The 20,403-nt window shown below is 31.0% G+C and overlaps 1 protein-coding gene, 1 long non-coding RNA gene and 1 pseudogene across 2 annotated transcripts; 2 read left to right on the forward strand and 1 right to left on the reverse strand.

The window, feature by feature from the left end:
• Positions 1-7,980: 7,980 nt before the first annotated feature.
• LOC133039011 (silicon efflux transporter LSI2-like) lies at positions 7,981-11,007 on the reverse strand (annotated as a pseudogene).
• Positions 11,008-13,518: 2,511 nt separating this feature from the next.
• On the forward strand, positions 13,519-14,731 carry LOC133039014 (histone H3.2-like). Its single transcript, XM_061117807.1, has one exon. It carries the CDS (start codon positions 13,793-13,795, stop codon positions 14,174-14,176), a length of 384 nt encoding a protein of 127 aa, XP_060973790.1. The 5' UTR covers positions 13,519-13,792; the 3' UTR covers positions 14,177-14,731.
• A 1,972-nt stretch (positions 14,732-16,703) lies between these two features.
• On the forward strand, positions 16,704-18,184 carry LOC133039015 (uncharacterized). Its single transcript, XR_009688561.1, has 2 exons — positions 16,704-17,199; positions 17,283-18,184. It is a non-coding gene; the product is annotated as an uncharacterized LOC133039015 (long non-coding RNA).
• Positions 18,185-20,403: the final 2,219 nt, after the last annotated feature.

Genomic DNA, 20,403 nt, shown 5'->3' on the forward strand with positions numbered 1-20,403 from the left:
AATATATATATTAATGTATATACTGTTTATTAATATATATATTGTTTATATATATATAAACAGTATATACATTAATATATTATAGAATATGAAGACAAACTATACAGTACATATATCCAAAAGAAAAATCAGAGGTACATACACAAAAGGGACAGTGCATTTGACTGGCATGAGTCAACATAGTAATGAATCTGTAGCCCAATTTCCCAAAACCAATCAAAACAAAAACACTAAAATGGAAAGTGCTCTCAGGAGGACTTTCATAAATGAAAATATATTAATGTATATACTGTTTATATATATATATTAATATATATATTAATGTATATACTGTTTATTAATATATATACATGACCTCAAATCCCTAAGAGAAAGGACCCATGTTTTTACTTATTATTATATTATAGAATATGAAGACAAACTATACAGTACATATATCCAAAAGAAAAATCAGAGGTACATACACAAAAGGGACAGTGCATTTGACTGGCATGAGTCAACATAGTAATGAATCTGTAGCCCAATTTCCCAAAACCAATCAAAACAAAAACACTAAAATGGAAAGTGCTCTCAGGAGGACTTTCATAAATGAAAATATATTAATGTATATACTGTTTATATATATATTAATATATATATTAATGTATATACTGTTTATTAATATATTTACTGTTTATATATATATTAATAATATATATACTGTTTATATATATTAATATATATATTAATGTATATACTGTTTATTAATATATATACTGTTTATATATATATTAATAATATATATACTGTTTATATATATATTAATATACATATTAATGTATATACTGTTTATTAATATATATACTGTTTATATATATATATTAATAATATATATACTGTTTATATATATATTAATATATATATTAATGTATATACTGTTTATTAATATATATACTGTTTATATATATATAAACAGTATATACATTAATATATTATAGAATATGAAGACAAACTATACAGTACATATATCCAAAAGAAAAATCAGAGGTACAAACTATACAGTATATACATTAATATATACAGTACAATATATTAATGTATATACTGTTTATATATATATTAATATATATATTAATGTATATACTGTTTATTAATATATATACTGTTTATATATATATTAATAATATATATACTGTTTATATATATTAATATATATATTAATGTATATACTGTTTATTAATATATATACTGTTTATATATATATATTAATAATATATATACTGTTTATATATATTAATATATATATTAATGTATATACTGTTTATTAATATATATATTGTTTATATATATATAAACAGTATATACATTAATATATATATAATACTGTTTAGAATTGGTACTTATATATATAAACAGTATTATATATTATTAATATTAGAATTTAATTGTGTGGGGTTTTGCTAATTTTTCTTTCTTTTTTTTGTTGAAATGATAGTGTGGTTTGCTAATTAGAAGCGTGTTAGTGTTGTTTTGTCATTATTAATTGTCCTATATGATTTGTGTTTACTTTTTTGTTAATTTACCCTCTTTCTACACTCTTTAATGAGTCAACATAGTATTCATTAATTATACTGTGTGTGTATACGTTACCTATATAAGTTGCAGAGAATAACAAGTAAATAGTAAAAAATCAGTATAATAAATAAAAAGTGAAATAGGTGGCCCACCTCTACACTGTCTATTTTTTGATGGACTTCTTTATTTTCTTTAACTAACACCTTTTTTTTTTTTTTTGAAATAGTTAAGTAACACCTTTTATTACCATTATTATTATTATTATAATTATTATTATGAGTAAATACTTAAATTAACCTAATAAATAAGTATTTAAATTTAATTTTTTGTGGTAATAATACTTAAGTTATAATTTTGGAACTTCTATAAGTACCTAATTAAATAAATTGTTACGTGAAAATTCTTGATTGGTCCAAGTCATTAAATTTTTTTTTTTGCTACTGAAAAGGAGAACCATTTATTTATCAAACAACATGATGTTGGTGAGTACATGGGGACTCACCTCCCAAAAGTTCAAGTAACCATTACAGTCATGACTAAGCCCCCATTTAGCAAGGAGATGGGCGGCTTCGTTAGACTCTCTAGGTATCCAAAAAGAAACAACATCATAGGAGGAATACAACCTCATAACACTACCAAACAGAGACCAGAGTTTCCAATGGGGCAAAGTGGAGGAAGACATGGCCGACACTAGAACTTGACAATCTGAAAGAATGTCCGTCGCCGTAACCCCGAGATGCCGCCCCACCTTTAGGCCCCAGGACATCGCCAGGAGCTCACCGTGGATCGGAGAGGAGGCATGCACTTTGGAAGCAAACAGAGCAAGTATCGAACCACTTTCGTCACGAACCACCACTCCCACAGCTTCTCAGTTATCTTTAGTGGCATAGTCCACATTAATCCGTATTCGTCCCGGCCGAGGATGAGTCCATCTGGGCACAACAATGGCTCTTTCCTCCCCACCAGCATCCAGTCTCACCAGCACTTTCCAGAACCCCATAAATTGATTCTCAATCCGTTTCTTCATCTCAGTCAATGTCCACTGGACATTGTTATGGAAAGCATCATTTCTAAAAAACCAAAGAGAGTGATAAAGAACATGCATACAAGGAGAATTCTTTACAATCAGAAGGAGAGATAACATCACCCACCACATTTGGATTCAGAATCCAAGAAACAACCTCTGCCCCACTAGAGAGAGGAATCAAATCCACCCTGACATTCCATTTGCTTTGAAGCCAAAGACTTCTGGTAATAGAGCACCGAGAGAAAAAATGAGAGGCCGAATCTTCACCTTCCTCATTACATAAGTGGCACTTACCGATAACATTCCCAAAAATTCTGCTCAATCTAGCTCCAAACAATAGACAGTCATGTGCAACTTTCCATAGGAAAAGTTTGAGTCTTTCATGAAGAGGGGACCGCCACAAAGAAGAGAACATAGAAATAGGAGATAAGTCCTTACAACAGAGATTCCAATAAGCCGATTTGAGCGAGAAATCCCCCGAAGAGTTGGACATCCAAATCAAACGATCATTCTCTAAAGATTCTTCAGCATTACAATTTACCAAAGAATTGGCCGCTTCAGGCAGAAAAACTCTTGCTATCAACTCTCTGTCCCAACCGTTTCCATTATTCCTTTTCAGATCGCCCAGGGAGAGATGAGAGCAAACTCTAGGATTAAAGTCCTTGGGCCCCATAACCACTCCATCAGAACACACCCAATTCCATTTCCAAAGGTCAATATTTGAGTCATGGCCAAGAATCCACGCACTGTGACTAAGGATAAATTGCCGAGTCTTCCAAATTCCACGCACCCCAGTTGACGCACCCCGAGGGGGCATGTCACACCAAAAAAAGGATTCGAATGAATACTTGCTTGTGATTACACGAATCCACAAAGCCGAATGGTCTTTGGCAATCATCCACCCCAATTTCGCTATAAGACATAGATTCATATCCCTGAATTTCCGAATCCCCAAACCTCCAAGCACCTTCGGCTTGCAAATCTTATCCCAATTTAGAAGCGCTAAAAACTTACCTCCGTCCACACTCCCTGTCCACCAAAACCGGCGAACCAGCGCATCCGCAGAGTTGCTAATATTCTTTGGGAGAAGAAAAACTGACATAGTATAGATTGGTATAGCTGAGGCCACATTTTTTATTAGGACCGTTCTAGCCGCCTGTGAGAGGAGTTTTGCTTTCCAGCCATCTAGGCGAGATTTGACTTTATCCACAACATATTCAAAATCCTTGGATTTGTTCCCAGAGACAAACAGCGGATTGCCTAGGAAGGTTTCGTCCCCATTCATTAAGTCAAACCCGAGCCAATCCGAGATACATATTCCAGTGTTCACATTACAATTCTTGGAAAAGAAGACCTTAGACTTCCCCACATTGATCTGTTGCCCCGACCAAAGGCAGTAAGTATCCATCACCTCCTTTAGAGTTGTTGCCTCCTCAATCGATGCTCTCACAAAGAAAATAGTGTCATCCGCATACATAAGATGCGAAACGCTTGGGCCATTCGAAGAGCACTTATAACCCGTAATTAACCCACTCCTTTCCTTTTCACACACCATTCGGGAAAGAACTTCAGAGCACATAATGAATAAATAGGGGGAAAGAGGATCGCCCTGCCTCAAACCCCTCTCAGGTCTGAACATCTTAGTCAATCCACCATTTAACAGAACTTGAAACGAGACCGTGGTGATACACTCCATAATCATAGCACGTAACTTCTCATGAAAGCCGAAAGCATGAAGAACCTTTCTCACAAAATTCCACTCAAGCCTATCGTAGGCCTTAGACATATCACATTTAATCCCCATGAAAGACTCCCCACCATGTCTTCGCTCCATGTCATGCACAATCTCATGGGCTATAATTGAGTTCTCAGCAATCCATCTCCCCTTAACAAAGGCAGATTGGTACGGAGATATCAAATTATCAAGAACTCCACGGATTCGATTTGCCAGAATCTTGGCAATTATCTTATAACAAACATTACACAAACTAATAGGGCGAAAGTCATCAAACTTACAGCATTACTCCTCTTGGGAATGAGGACAATGAAAGTTCGGTTGACCTCCTTTGTGAATTTGCCCTCAGCAAAGAATTCCTGAACAAATTGTACCGTCTGATGGCCCACCACATCCCAGTGTGACTTATAGAACTTTGCCGGAAACCCATCAGGCCCAGGGGATTTTGACCTCATTAAATTTTTATTATTTAAAAAAAAATTAGTTCAAATATACCAATAAAAAAATGACAAGTAGATATAATAGCTTAACATTTAACAGTTAGGTACCTACAGAGTTCCAGAAATATAACTTAGGTATTATTACCGCTAAAAATTAAACTTAGGTATTTATTTACAACTAAGAGTTAAATTTAAGTATTTATGCCACAAATTACTCTATTATTATTTCGGCTAAACCCTCAATTATCATTCTTGTATTTTACTCTCTAAATTTAAATTTTAGTAGTAAAATTTTTCAAAAAATTGAATTATCAATAAATTTAAAGTGATGATATCTATTTTTATAGGTAATTACCAACATGAATTACTTATATATATATATTATATATTTACATTAGTATACCTAATATTATTATTTAATTTTTTTATCTTTATAATTTTATTTAATTTTGAAATAATTTTCAAATAGTAATATTAGGTGTACCCACTAACACTAATGTGGGGGCTATAGCTCCCACTAACAAAAATATCACCTTTTAAAAAATTAAATATAATTTTTATTTAATTAGATAATTATAGATTAAAATAATAGAAAAACCCTATCTAATAATTACCCAATTACTTCCAAATTACACACCCTAAGTTTTTTTTCTCAATAAATAAATACATAAAACAATAAGTTTGCTATTCTTTATTAAAAAATATTAAGTTTTCTAATGTACCTTGTATTGGATTGATATTTTATTTATTATTTATTTAAATTAAAAGGGGTCTTATGTAATTCCTCAGTTGAAAATGAAAGATGTAATCCCTCATTCATTTTTAGCCATCCAAATAAAACTAATAGTTATCTGACCATTGATCAATTTAGAATAGATATATAGGGACATTTACTATTTCAAAACAGGCAACCGAAATCACCAGTACATATTAAATATATATTTTTTATTTCTTTCTTACTTTCTTCCTCTTCTGATTATTCAATAACAATAGTATCTTATAAATTTAGAATAAAATAATGATCATCACTTTCTCATTTTGTTGGTTATATGTTATTAATAACGAATTAATAGTTAAACTTAAAACCAGTCTCGTATATTTTGTTAACATTTTTGAATTTATCAAACCAAACACTAGGATATTATATTTTTTATTTTAAAAATATTTAAGTGGTGTTTGATAACACTTTTTTAATCAATTTTTTATTTTTAAAATTAAAAAAGTAAAAATATTTTTTAAACACATGTTCTATAAAATCGCTTTTATTTTTTAATTTTTTAATTAAGAATCAAAATTTTAAAAATAAAAAAAAATCATTTTTAAATAGTTTTTTTTTCTTAATTAATATTTTGAACTCCGATCAGACCCGGATCCAAATTCTCCCCACAGCCCTAGCATTGAACCTGACCTCTAACCCGAATCCAAATCCGACTACAAACTTAGACCCGTCTCAAATAAAATCAAAAAAAAAATAACTTTATAAAACACACTTTTATTTTCTGTTTTTAAAATTGAAAAACAAAAGTGGTTACAGATGTCATTTTTATTTTTCAAAAACAAAATTTTTAAAAATAAAAATTTTACTTTCATTTTGTAATTAAAAAATTAAAATGTTACCAAATGCAACCTTAGAAAATCACTTTCAGGTTATTTTTAGGGATTTGTAACATGATTGATTATAGAGAAGTTTTTCATCTTTATGACTCTCACCTATTTACAAAAATATGTGAATTATATTTTTTTTTCAATTATTATGGTAAAAAAAATGAACAATTATAGGGGAAAAATTATAATCAAATCTAAATATTGATGAGAAAAATATGAGCAAATTTAAATATTTGTAAAAATAATTAAATAAATTATATTAATATTCCAAAATTTTATTGAAGCATCCCAATTTTGTTTTTTTTTAACATAATATGTATATATTTTTAGTTTAAAAGAAAAAGTATACTTGCTTTTTTTATTATTTTCTAAAAAATTATATTCAGTTATACTTACACTGACGTGATAATTAGCAATGTGGTTCACTTACACTTGGCTAAGTGGAATGTTATTTTCAAGGCATTAACAAACTAAACTTGGATCAGATATATAAGATTTACATTGGACTGAACCGATATTGAAAGTAGAAAAAATATCATAAACTTAGCTTCATATCTTTTCCAAATCAATATTTGTAACACCCTACTAGTTTAGGCGTGCTATCGTGATTTTAACATAATTACGCACTCGTTGCTAATCAACGAGTTTATTGAAAATTGTGAATATTTAAAACCTTATTTAAATACTTATAAATACCAAAATAAATAACATATATATAACCAAGATCCCGAGTATAAAATATTTACAACCGTTTCTGGTATTTAATACAAAAGTTGCCACATAACGACTATACAAAATATGTCTAGTTGTCCCAAAGATCGTACGCTCCAAGTCTAACTGCCTCGACATGCACAATCTTCATCTGCTCGCTTTCACGACTGCTCAACCTTAGCCTTGCCCTTACCTACACATGCAAATAATATCTGTGAGTCGACAGACTGAGTAAGAAAAGCATAATCAATAACATAAATATAACTCAAATTATAAGCAAGCGCCAATACACCCAACCATAACCCTATTCCGGCCCAACACGATCGAGTCTAGCTAAAACGTTCGTACGATAATACTATCAACCTACACTCGGTATGCTAGTCATACTCTAGTCGTACCGATGCGATAGCGTCGATCGGTATCTAAGCCAAACATACATCTATCAGCATCCAATATAAATCTACGTATATTGATACCGCTATCGATGTAATCTAACGGGCTTAATAAACATGTACGCTAAACATGTAAACACACATGCATATCATTACACTAGTCTTACCTCGTTTCTGAATTCAAGTCTGTCGTTCAACCTGAGTAGAACTGCTGCTCGACGATTTATAGGCCCCTAAATCACAATATTTGTGAAACTGATGAGTGACACGCTAAATTACTTTTCGGAGACTTAAAATCGAAACTAAAAGTTTCCCTATCGATGGATAACATGGCAATACCATAAATATTACAAAAGGGGGGAAAATTAGGGTTCCCTAAACTGCCCCAAACAGCAGACCGGTTCCCCCAACCGAAAGTCCGGTTCGTGAGGTTTCTTGGGGACCAACCGAATTCCGGTTCCTACAGTCCCCATCGAACTAGTTGACCAGGTTCAATGCAGGAAACATAAAACTCCTTGCAAATAATTCAATTCGACCCCAAATTTCACAAGAACCTCCAAAACATCTAATTACGTCATAATAAATAGAAATTATATAATAAAACCAACGAATAACCCTTGAAGCAAAAATCACCATTAGAGAGCAAAGCTTAAGCTCATCAACTCAAACCTTGCTCAATCACCACACCAAACATCAAACCTATTGTAAATCAACTTAAATAACTTTAATTTAAGTTCTATATACAAAATCAAATATCCTTAAACATCACAAAACCCTACTTCTAAAATCATGCATAACTTAACTTGAAACCTAAGAAATCACAAAAGGGTGAGCATGGGAGCTTACATTGGATTAGAATCACTAAAACCTTGCTATTTTCCCCCTTAAATTGTAGAACAAAACTGATTTTCTCCTTAGTTCCCAGCTAAACAGAAGTAAGAGAGAGAGAGAGAGAGAGAGAGCTAAAAATCCAATTTTCTGTTTTTCCTGTTTTTGATAAATCTTCTTATTTCCAACTGAAAACCCTTATTATCAATCCAATTGCATTCGTAGCCTCAGTTACTCATCTCCACCATTGATTGCTAAGAAAACTCAAGGTGAATCCAAAGAAGCTGCATCAAAGAATCCATTGTCGGCGGACCTATGGCTGTACAACAGAACGAGCTGAAAGAATGGCGAAGTCACTGCTTCCAAACTCATCCACATTGCCCATGCTCGCGTCTATGTTACTTTTGATATTCTCTACATGTCTTTCTCTTTCATCTTTTCTTGACAACTTTTGTATCCTTTAGATATTAATTAGAATGCTAGCTATTTGGGTTTTTTCACTTTGGAAGAGAGTTGGCACTAATAATGCAGTGTGAGCTATGGGATATTGAACATGGGAATGCTTGCCTTGCCTCATATATAGGATCAAAGTGTGGAGTTTTGCAAGGATAACTTGGGTCTTGGTGAAACAAATCAGATATTTTTTGATATCTTTTTCTATGTGATATTGGTTTTGTAATATCTAGTATAAATATATTATTATTTAGTATATTATTGTACATTATAATATTTTATTATTGCACTAAATGGGATATACATATTATTGATTAACTCTAGTATAAATATATTATTTATTTAGTATATTATTGTACATTATAATATCTAGTATAATGTGGCATTTCCAGTGAAAGTTCTTGCAAAATTTGTCTTGTTCACTCACAATATGAACTGAAAAAATTAACTCTCTATGTAAGTTGGTTTAAGATTGTGTAGATTACTTTTTTCATTTATAAATGTAGTATTCAAATAATGTGTCTCTTAAATAACTGAGGTAATCTCAGTCTACAATATCTTTCCATTTTTGAATATTAAAGCTCATTTTTTCCCATGCAGAAGTGGTGAAAAACCCAATATGTCTTGTGGTCTTATTTTTTGAGTAAATTTCTTGAAAGAAGAAGAAATGCACAATATTTGATGAGGCTGATCTATTCTTTCATTTAACAATTAATACAGTTGCAAAGATAACTAAAGAAAGATTAAACATCTTTCCAGTGTGGTATATCATCAGCCAATTATACTCACACATTAATTTCTACTTACAATTACACTAACAAAGGACTAATTAAACCTTAATTAGCTCTATATATCAACCCCTTATGAGGAGGGTGAGGCCAATAGTTGTGACAATGATTGTGGATGGAAGACCAAACTTGAGATGAGTCCAGAAAGAGAGTGTGTAGTTGAAAGATGGATCAGCTAGACGAGCTTGCTCACACACGATTAGATTAGCAGCCGAACCGGTGTAGCGACAAGTTTCCAGCAACTGTGCTCACCCACCCTAAGATAAGCCATGATTTTTTCACTTCATGTGGCGATATAGCTGCTGCCATGGCTGCTACTCTTCCTCCAAGTAGAAGCACAGTTGGTACATTTGAAGCAAGATTTGAGAGGACAAGTATGGCAACTGAAAGTACTACCATTCCTGAAACATGATCAATCTTACAATAAGGCTTTATCATGTTCCAGAGAGTGGTTGGTATTCCAGTTTTGTTAAATCCTTCTACAGTAATAAACATTCCACAAAAGAGTAGCAAGAGAGAGTAAGAAACCTTTTCAAGGCACGGCCCTGCATCTTTGAAATCAATCACAATTAGGAGAAGAGATGCTGTAATCACAGTCCAAGACATGTTCAAACCCATCAGTAGCCCAATCACCATACCAGCAGTGACAAGGTAAACACACCTACTCTTCCATCCAAATCTTCCATTCTTTCCCTCCAAAGATTGAGAAGATGAGTTTACTTCTGAAACAGGACAATTTGAAGTAGTGATTTCCTCATCTTTGTTAGAAGACAAGACCCTCCAATACATGCATAAGAGAATTGAGATATTGACAGTGACACCAACTAGCATGGGAGGAAGGAGTCCCAATAGAAATTGTCCGAAAGAAATTTTGCTTTGTATGGCAATCACCAAGTTTTGTGGATTGCCAATAGGAGTTGCAGCAGAGCCAATGTTTGCACTTGAGGCCAAGGCCAACAAGAAAGGATGGGGTGGAACATTACTTTGCTTTGCAGTTCTCAAAACAAACTCTGTTAGGACAATGCAAGTGGTGTCATTAGTAAACAATGCACTTAACAGAGCAGAAATTATGCAGATTCTGCAAACCACATCTTTCGGACCTTTAGACTTCCATGAAAGCAAATGAGCGATATACTTAAACATGTCAGCTTTGTCAAGATAGATACCAAGACCATGGTTCCAAAAAGAAATCCAAGGACTGAGAGATCAATGGCATCATATGCTTCATCTGGAGTGATGACCTTAAAGATGATCATAAGTATGGCTCCAAGGAGGGATCCTGCTGTTCTGCCTATAGGTAGTAATGGAAGTGAAGGGAATACTGCTAACACCCAGAAAATTACAAATGAAATCGAACCTAGCACTACCTTCTCCGTAGATGCTAACTCTAACGCCATTTCTGAAACTAGAAAAACTTAAAAGAAAGAGTTCAAATCATCAATTGGCCGGTTTGGAACGATATATAGAAGCTACTTGCAACTCATGCATTGGTACGTTATATATAATATTCAAAATTTAAAAGTATATATATAAAGGCTCAAAAAACAATGGTCAAATAAGGACATTTTTAATCTGAATAAATTAAAATACAAATAAAAAAAAAGCACAGCTTTCCAAAAACATGAGAGAAAAAATATATATATATTGATATGATTTTGTCCCGTTATTAACAGATTGTAATTCGTGATGTATGACAGCCGTCAAGAAGTTATTTGATCTCACAGCTGAGATTGATTTAGGAGTAATTAGGGTTAAAAAGTAAAAACGTACCCTGACACTCATTTAATGTACCTTGAGACCCATCTAATGTACCACAGAATACATTTCGTGAAAGTACATCACGCGATAAAATCATATCCCTATATATATGTTACTTTTTTGTTGCCAAAATAAATAAATAATTATTGTTAATTTGAAAATAAAGACAACTAGGATTATGATTAATTGAGGTAGTTTATGCCCTAGTTAGGGTAATTATCTTCAATATTTACATGTATTAATGTGTTTTTATTTAGGGTAAATATTATTTTGGACTCTATGTTTTACAAAAGTTACCAATTAGACCTTGTGTTTTGTTAAATAACAAAATGGACCATGTATTTTCTAAAATAGTACAAATAAGACTCTGAATTGATTTTTTGTCAAAATAAAGTTTAATTATAATCCGATATAAAAGTGTTATGAACAAATTGTTTACATTTTTTGTATTTGTTCGTATTAAGCATTGTCTTCAAGTTGGTTGTATTAAATTGTCAAAAATTAAGCTCAGGGTCCTACTTTTACTGTTTTAGAAAATATATGATCCATTTTGTCATTTAACAAAACACATGGTCCAATATGTAACTTTTGCAAAACACAGGGTCAAAAATAGTATTTACCATTTTATTTATGTACTAATTATGTATAAAATAATTAATGATGTCACATAAAAAAACACATACGTTACAATTTAATTAGATATATATATAATTAAATGAAGAATGTTAATGTATATATAGCTTTATTCTTTGCATAACATATGTAGTGTTTTGATTATATAAATGGGCATGAATCGAGGAGTGAAGTCGCGTGTTCTTTTCTTGCTCCATTGAAAGGATTGGGGGTTCCCCATGCTGGTCGGCCGATGGTGACCTTGCGTGAGCATAGATCCTTGAGCTCTGAGAAGAATTCCCTAAGTCTCGATCTGAGTTCCTATTTCTGGTATTGATGGTGATAAAGAGCATTTGGTGAATTGCCTATTTTCGTGAATGAGGCACAGGGCTCTGCATCAGCTCTCGAAAACTCTGTGATTTTCAATTTGGAAAAGGAAGTAGAGGAACGTAAATTATGATTTAGATCATCAATATTTACCTTACCAAGTTTCATAATTTCAATTTTAATGTCAACTTGGAAAATTGAAATAAAGAAGTTTAGTTTTAACATTATTATTAATGTATATTTCTTTTATTTTAAAAGTATATGCCTTTTTTTTTGAACTTACTAAATATCTTAACAATTTTAATTGGGAAATTTACATGGTATACTAACTTTTGCCATTTTTTTACAAAAATACTGTCAGGCGGTATTTTTTACTTCTTTACTGTATTTTTTTATAAGTTTCATCTTTAACGATATCTTGTCTTAAGTTTTCACTGGTGTTTTAGTGGTGTTTTACTAGTGTTCTACTGTTGTTTTGAGTTGTTCTGTTTTGTGTTTTACTGGTGTTTTATAAAAACACAGTATTTTTGAAAAAATTTCCGTGTGACAGTATTTTTGTAAAAGTTAACCAAAATTCCAGTATTTTTGTAAATTTCCCTTTTAATTTAAGATTTTTTTATTTATTATTTTTTTTAATGTATGAGTTGAATGTCAAAAATGTTAGGAAAATTTACATAGTATACTAATTTTTGCTATTTTTTTACAAAAATATTGTCAGACGGTATTTTTTACTTTTTTACTGTATTTTTTTATAAGTTTCATACTGCAGTATACTGTGTTAAGTTTTCACTCGTGTTTTACTGGTGTTCTACTGTTGTTTTGAGTTATTCTGCTTTGTGACAAAACTTACTTGTTCATCTTATCTATTACTTTCCATAGCACTCTCTCATATATATCTTGACACATAAATTCATACATAAATCATAACAAAACATCATCATCATAAATTAGATTTATAATCCGAGTGCAAGTCATTATTTACGTGTCATTTTCTTATTAGTATATTGAAATTAATTTTTAAATAAATCAGGGACTGCCATGTTACCATTGACTTGATACTTAATAGTCAGGTACTTATAAAAATTCTAAAAAAATATAACTTATTAATTATTATTACTGTTAAAAATTATATTTAAATATTTATGTAATTAAACTATAATTAGGTTTTTACATCACTAATTTTTGTTGTTGTTATTTTAAATATTTAATATATTTGCTTAAATAAAAAAATCAATATTACTATTACAGGAAAAAAAATGTTAATACATTTGCATGTATTTTCCTCCTTTCCTATATATTTTTAAAATCAGAAATTACAAATTTTAGCGCGCTTAAACAAAAAATTTGAAAACCCGCCAAAACTTTTAATTTGATTGAAGATCCGCATGAACACACTAAAATGAATCTACACCGTCCATTAAGAATAAATCAACGCTCAAGATTCATCCTCTTCATTTCACCACTACTATAAATACCAAACTCAAATCCCACACTTTCCACAACAAACTCCATTTTCTCTTCCAATTTTCCCGAGAAACAAACAACTCAACTTCATCCCCTCAATGGCTCGTACCAAGCAAACAGCAAGAAAATCCACCGGAGGAAAGGCTCCAAGGAAGCAACTGGCAACCAAGGCGGCAAGAAAGTCTGCTCCAGCCACCGGAGGAGTGAAAAGGCCACATCGATTCAGGCCAGGAACCGTTGCATTGAGAGAGATCAGAAAGTACCAGAAGAGTACTGAGCTTTTGATCCGAAAGCTTCCGTTCCAGAGATTGGTGAGAGAAATCGCTCAGGATTTCAAGACCGATCTTCGATTCCAATCCAGCGCTGTGTCTGCTCTTCAAGAGGCTGCGGAGGCTTACTTGGTCGGTGTGTTTGAAGATACTAATCTCTGTGCGATCCACGCTAAGAGAGTTACAATCATTGTTGGAAATTATTTGTTCTAACCAACACACTTAAAGAAACAAGTTAATACTAGTGCAAAAGTGATATTTTTAAAAATTTCTACACTTTCTGTTTCAGGCCCAATGTTAAAAGCCCAACAAGTTAAAGATCACACACACAAAGAACCAATAAAGGTTCGGATCACACTAATCAATTCCAAAGAGAAACAAAGTTTCTCTCTCCAATCAAGCACCCTTTCTTTGATGTGAAAATTACATGAAATATGGGATTTCATAACAAAGTTAGAAAAATATGGCATTTTTAGGTTTGCCACTTTTCTATGGCATTTTTTCACATTTAAGTTTTTTATGGTATTTGATATGCCATATTTTTATAAACTTATTATCCAATCCCATATTTTATGTTTTTGTTTTTAGCTTAATTTGTTTTATTTATTTTTTTAATTTATTTTACACTTACATTTTAGGGTTTCTTTTTATTTGAAAAATTTACACCAAATACTACATTTTTTTTCAAACATTACATTTTTAATTTGACAAGAACATTTTACTTTTATACTTTTATTAATTTTTTTTTTCTTTTTTACTTATTGAAACTTCAAAAAGTTTTTTTTTTGTCTTTTTTATATATTTTTTAGTCAATTTTGGCTCTCTTTTTTCTTTTCAACTTTTAAGTCAGTTGCTACTTTTTTTTTCTTTCTTTCGCTTATCTCTCTCTATTTTTTTTTTCTAATTTCTCTTTGTGTCTCTCTTTTTTTTTTCAATTTTTTTCTCAACCTAATTTTTTTCTCTTAATATATAATAAGTGTACATTTTTATATTTCATTTTTTTTACAAAAATTAAACTTGTTTTTTTATTTAAACTACTATTCGTTTTTTTTTGTTAAAAACTAATTATTCCATTAAAAACAGCAGAAAAAAAAAACCAGTTTCATCAATATCATCCTGAAAAAAAACAATATAAAAAATCATAATCTAAAAAGAATCCAAACTTTAAAAACTAGTTTCATCAACATTGAAAGAAACTAATAATTTCATTTAAAGAATACAAAAAATAGTTTCATCAACAAGATAATGAAAAAAATTACAATCTAAAGACGATAATAACTTTAAAAACCAGTTTCATCAATATTAAAACAAACGAATTATTTCATTAAAAGAGGCAAAAAAAAAAAAATAGTTTCAACAATAACATAATAAAAAATACACAATGCCTAATAACTAAACTTTTACAAATTAACGATACTAAATTTAAAAACCAGTTTCGAACATATAAAATTTATATCAATACCTAATAATCAAACTTCTAACTTCATTCTTTATTTTGGCATTTAATTTTTAATTTGCTTGCTCAAAAATTAGAGTTAATTTAAACATACAATATGCAGCAAATATAACAAAGAGAATCACAAATTAAAATCAAAGAGAAAAAAAGAAACAAAGAAAATTAAAGAGACAAAAGTGCAATAAAAACCATAAAAGAATAACAAAAAAAAAACAGTGGAATGTGAGAAACCAGTTAGTAAAACAACCAAAATAAAAACAAACAAATAAAAACCAGTTTCTTGAGATAAATTAATAAAAAATTGAATAAAACTCAATTATGAACAACAATAAAAAAAAATTAATTACTTAAAAAAACCAGTTATAAAAATAATAAAATAATATGTATGTCAGAAACTGATTAATTAAAATAAAATAAAAATTTTTGTTCAAATATCATACAATAATAAAACTGGTTTTATACAAACGAAAAAATATATAATAATATCATAAAAATTGAGCAACCCCATTACAGAATAGTTAAAACATCTGAAACCAGTTTCGACATGTGAAACCAGTTTTGACGTTATAAAAAATCATAACAAAATACAAATGTTAATAATAAAGTTAATTGAAACCAGTTTCATCAGACAATCAAATAAAAACATACACACACACAAATATACAAAAAAAAAAATACTAATCACAAATATAATCAAAACAACACATAATGCCTACCAATAATTTAATAACAAAATATAAGTGTAAGTTTCCAACCTAGAAACAAAATAATAAAAAAGTAACTTGAAAAAAAATTCTAATAACATAATGAAACTATTTTTTTTATTCTTTTAATGAAATTAATAGTTTCTTTCAATGTTGATGAAACTGATTTTTAAAGTTTATATTATCTTTAGATTATAATTTTTTATATTGTTTTTTCTTCAGGATGATGTTGATGAAACTGGTTTTTTTTTTTCTGTTGCTTTTAATGAAATAATTAGTTTTTAACAAAAAAACAAAGAAAAAAAATAGTAGTTTAAATAAAAAAAAACAAGTTTAATTTCTGTAAAAAAAATAATATCTATAGTTGAGATCATTTTTTATTTATTTTAGTATTTTATTTTTTTAAAAAATAAAAAATAAATAAAAAGAAACACAAATTTTAAGTTTTTTATGGCATTACTCAAGACTTTTTCCCATATTTGTAAGTTTTTTAAAAAAAATACCATATTTAGTGTAATTAAGTTTTTATGCCATATATATCAAAACTTATCTTTATTTTCCCATATTTTTGTAAATAGCCCTTCTTTGATACATATATACCTTCGGTCAAACCAACAAAAAACCAAGTCAAAACTCCCTTTTTCACAGTATTGGTTCGGCCCAAATAATCAAAGGCAGCCCAATTCAATATTCTCTCTTCAATCAAATCAAAAGGACAGCCCCTTTTTCTCAATTAATAGTTCGGCACACAAGACTAAAGAAACCCTATGTCTTAACCCTAATATATAATGTAATGACACAAACCCTAATATTCACTATCACGGCAGCCACACTTTCTCAAAGAAATATTCAAAATATTTCAAACTCTATTCTCTCTTTCCTTCTAACGGCAGCAAAGAAAATTTTTGGGTTAGGGTTACAAAAATTTTCCTTTCTCTTCTTCTTCTTCTCTTGGTCTTAGGGTTTCTAGGGTTCTAAAACTTTATTTTTCCTTCTTGCTTTCTCACAGCCGAATCTACTACTAGAGATTTCTTCAAGCTTTCTTCTTTTTCTCTACTAATGGCAGCAATGAAATGGTAAGGCTTTTTATCTCTTCTTTTTCTTACAGCAGCTAAGATTCTATGGGTTCTAATATTTTTCTTTTTCTTTCTTGCTACAGGTTCTAAGGTTAGGGTTCTTCAAGATATTTCTTTTCTTCTTTGCAGCTTCTACCCGAACCAAGAACAACCCAAACAACCCACAAAGCTTCTACCCGAAACTATGCCTAGAAAACTTTCTCACTCAAAACCGAACCCCAAAAACCCTCTCACCATCTCTTTGGCCGAAACATCTCTTTGGCCGAAACTATGCAGATTGTGAATTGGACAATTAGGGCTTACAGAGAGATTTCACATAAATTGTTCTTTTTCTCTAATGGTGTGCTTATCGAAATGTGTCGTTTTTATAAATATTGTCGTTTTAGTTTTCCCGTGTTTAAATTAATATATAGTTTTGTTAAACAAGTGTCGTTTTTGAAAATAATGCTAGTTTATTTTGTTTTCTTTGAAATTTGTCGTTTTTTCCGAATAATGTCGTTTATGGAAATGATTTCTTAGTTTATGTCGTTTATCGGAAATAATGCCTTAATTTATGTCGTTTTCTGAGAAAATTGTCGTTTTTTATAAATATTGTCGTTTTGGTTTTCCGTGTTTAAATGAATATGTCGTTTAAGAAGTGTCGTTTTTTGAAGATAATGCTAGTTTGTTTCGTTTTCTTGGAAATTTGTCGTTTTTTTTGAATAATGTCGTTTCTAGAAATGATTTCTTACTTTATGTCATTTTCTCTGAAACCTGTCGTTTAATGAATAATGTCGTTAATCGGAAATCATGTCTTAATTTAATGTCGTTTTCTAGAAAAGATGTAATTTCTCTAAAACATTGTCGCTTCCGTTAAAAAATGTCGTTTTATTTAAAACATGTCGTTTATCCGAAAAAAGTCATTTCTCCGAAATGGTGTCGTTTTAATGAAAAGATGTCGTTTTCTGAATAATGTCATTTTTACGAAAAATTATCGTTTTCCGAAAACATGTTATTTCTCCGAAATGATGTCGTTTTCTTTAAAAAATGTCGTTTATTACGAAAAATTGTCGTTTTCTTGAAAAACTGTCGTTTTTTTATAAACCTGTAATATATCAGTTAAACTTTATTGTAAGCAAAGAAACTCTAAGAGGAGAAACGAACAATTAAATTAAAGGGCAAAATAACAACAACGAGGAAACAAGGAAAGAGTTTTCATACAATTATAGATGGCAAAAACATATATACACTCTTTATGAAAGTAGGTAGAGAGGAGAGAGGAGAGAGGAGTGTATATAAGTTATAGGAGTTTGTATTGGGAAAACTACAAGAAACCTCTGCCTACTTATATACACTCCTCTAACTCATTCGAACCAGTAAATACAAACTCATTAGCCTACTTATATACACTCCTCTAACTCATTCGAACCAGTAAATACAAACTCATTCGCCTACTTATATACACTCCTCTAACTCATTCGAACCAGTAAATACAAACTCATTCGCCTACTTATATACACTCCTCTAACTCATTCGAACCAGTAAATACAAACTCATTCGAACCAGTAAATACAAACTCTAACTGCATACCTCCACAGCTCTAACGCGACGATCACCAATATGAGTCGATCTTCATTCTCTGATTTAAAGAGAAGTCTAAGCATGACTAGAGCTTCATTTTCTGATCTAAGGAGGAGGACTCTAAGTACAAGGAGGTCATCCTTTTTTGATGATGTACCAACAACTGTAAGTACAAGGAGGTCGTCCTTCTCCGATGTACCAACAAGGAGGTCGTCTTTCTCCGATATGCCAAGATCTCAAAGTATGAGATATGCAGCGACATCACCAAAGTTTACTGATGTTCAAAGGCCAAGAGGCCAAAAGAAGAAAGGCGCTCTAAAAGAAATGAAAGGAGCTCTTAATAAGATCTTCAAAGGTCTTTTTAAGAGTAAAAAAAAACACCTTTCCGAGAATGCGGAGACGGGAATTCCAAGAGCGCCCGCAAATTCAGAGGCAATGCGGGCGCTCTTGGAATTCCCGTCTCCGCATTCTCGGAAAGGTGTTTTTTTTTACTCTTAAAAAGACCTTTGAAGATCTTATTAAGAGCTCCTTTCATTTCTTTTAGAGCGCCTTTCTTCTTTTGGCCTCTTGGCCTTTGAACATCAGTAAACTTTGGTGATGTCGCTGCATATCTCATACTTTGAGATCTTGGCATATCGGAGAAAGACGACCTCCTTGTTGGTACATCAGAGAAGGACGACCTCCTTGTACTTACAGTTGTTGGTACATCATCAAAAAAGAATGACCTCCTTGTACTTAGAGTCCTCCTCCTTAGATCAGAAAATAAAGCTCTAGTCATGCTTAGACTTCTCTTTAAATCAGAGAATGAAGATCGACTCATATTGGTGATCGTCGCGTTAGAGCTGTGGAGGTATGCAGTTAGAGTTTGTATTTACTGGTTCGAATGAGTTAGAGGAGTGTATATAAGTAGGCGAATGAGTTTGTATTTACTGGTTCGAATGAGTTAGAGGAGTGTATATAAGTAGGCGAATGAGTTTGTATTTACTGGTTCGAATGAGTTAGAGGAGTGTATATAAGTAGGCTAATGAGTTTGTATTTACTGGTTCGAATGAGTTAGAGGAGTGTATATAAGTAGGCAGAGGTTTCTTGTAGTTTTCCCAATACAAACTCCTATAACTTATATACACTCCTCTCTCCTCTCTCCTCTCTACCTACTTTCATAAAGAGTGTATATATGTTTTTGCCATCTATAATTGTATGAAAACTCTTTCCTTGTTTCCTCGTTGTTGTTATTTTGCCCTTTAATTTAATTGTTCGTTTCTCCTCTTAGAGTTTCTTTGCTTACAATAAAGTTTAACTGATATATTACAGGTTTATAAAAAAACGACAGTTTTTCAAGAAAACGACAATTTTTCGTAATAAACGACATTTTTTAAAGAAAACGACATCATTTCGGAGAAATAACATGTTTTCGGAAAACGATAATTTTTCGTAAAAATGACATTATTCAAAAAACGACATCTTTTCATTAAAACGACACCATTTCGGAGAAATGACTTTTTTCGGATAAACGACATGTTTTAAATAAAACGACATTTTTTAACGCAAGCGACAATGTTTTAGAGAAATTACATCTTTTCTAGAAAACGACATTAAATTAAGACATGATTTCCGATTAACGACATTATTCATTAAACGACAGTT

This window comes from Cannabis sativa, chromosome 6 (assembly GCF_029168945.1).
Source record: "Cannabis sativa cultivar Pink pepper isolate KNU-18-1 chromosome 6, ASM2916894v1, whole genome shotgun sequence".
Taxonomy (NCBI): Eukaryota; Viridiplantae; Streptophyta; class Magnoliopsida; order Rosales; family Cannabaceae; genus Cannabis; species Cannabis sativa.

What these genes read in the sequence shown, in the direction of transcription:
- LOC133039014 (XM_061117807.1), top strand. Translation starts at nt 13,793, where the DNA reads ATGGCTCGTACCAAGCAAACAGCAAGAAAATCCACCGGAGGAAAGGCT.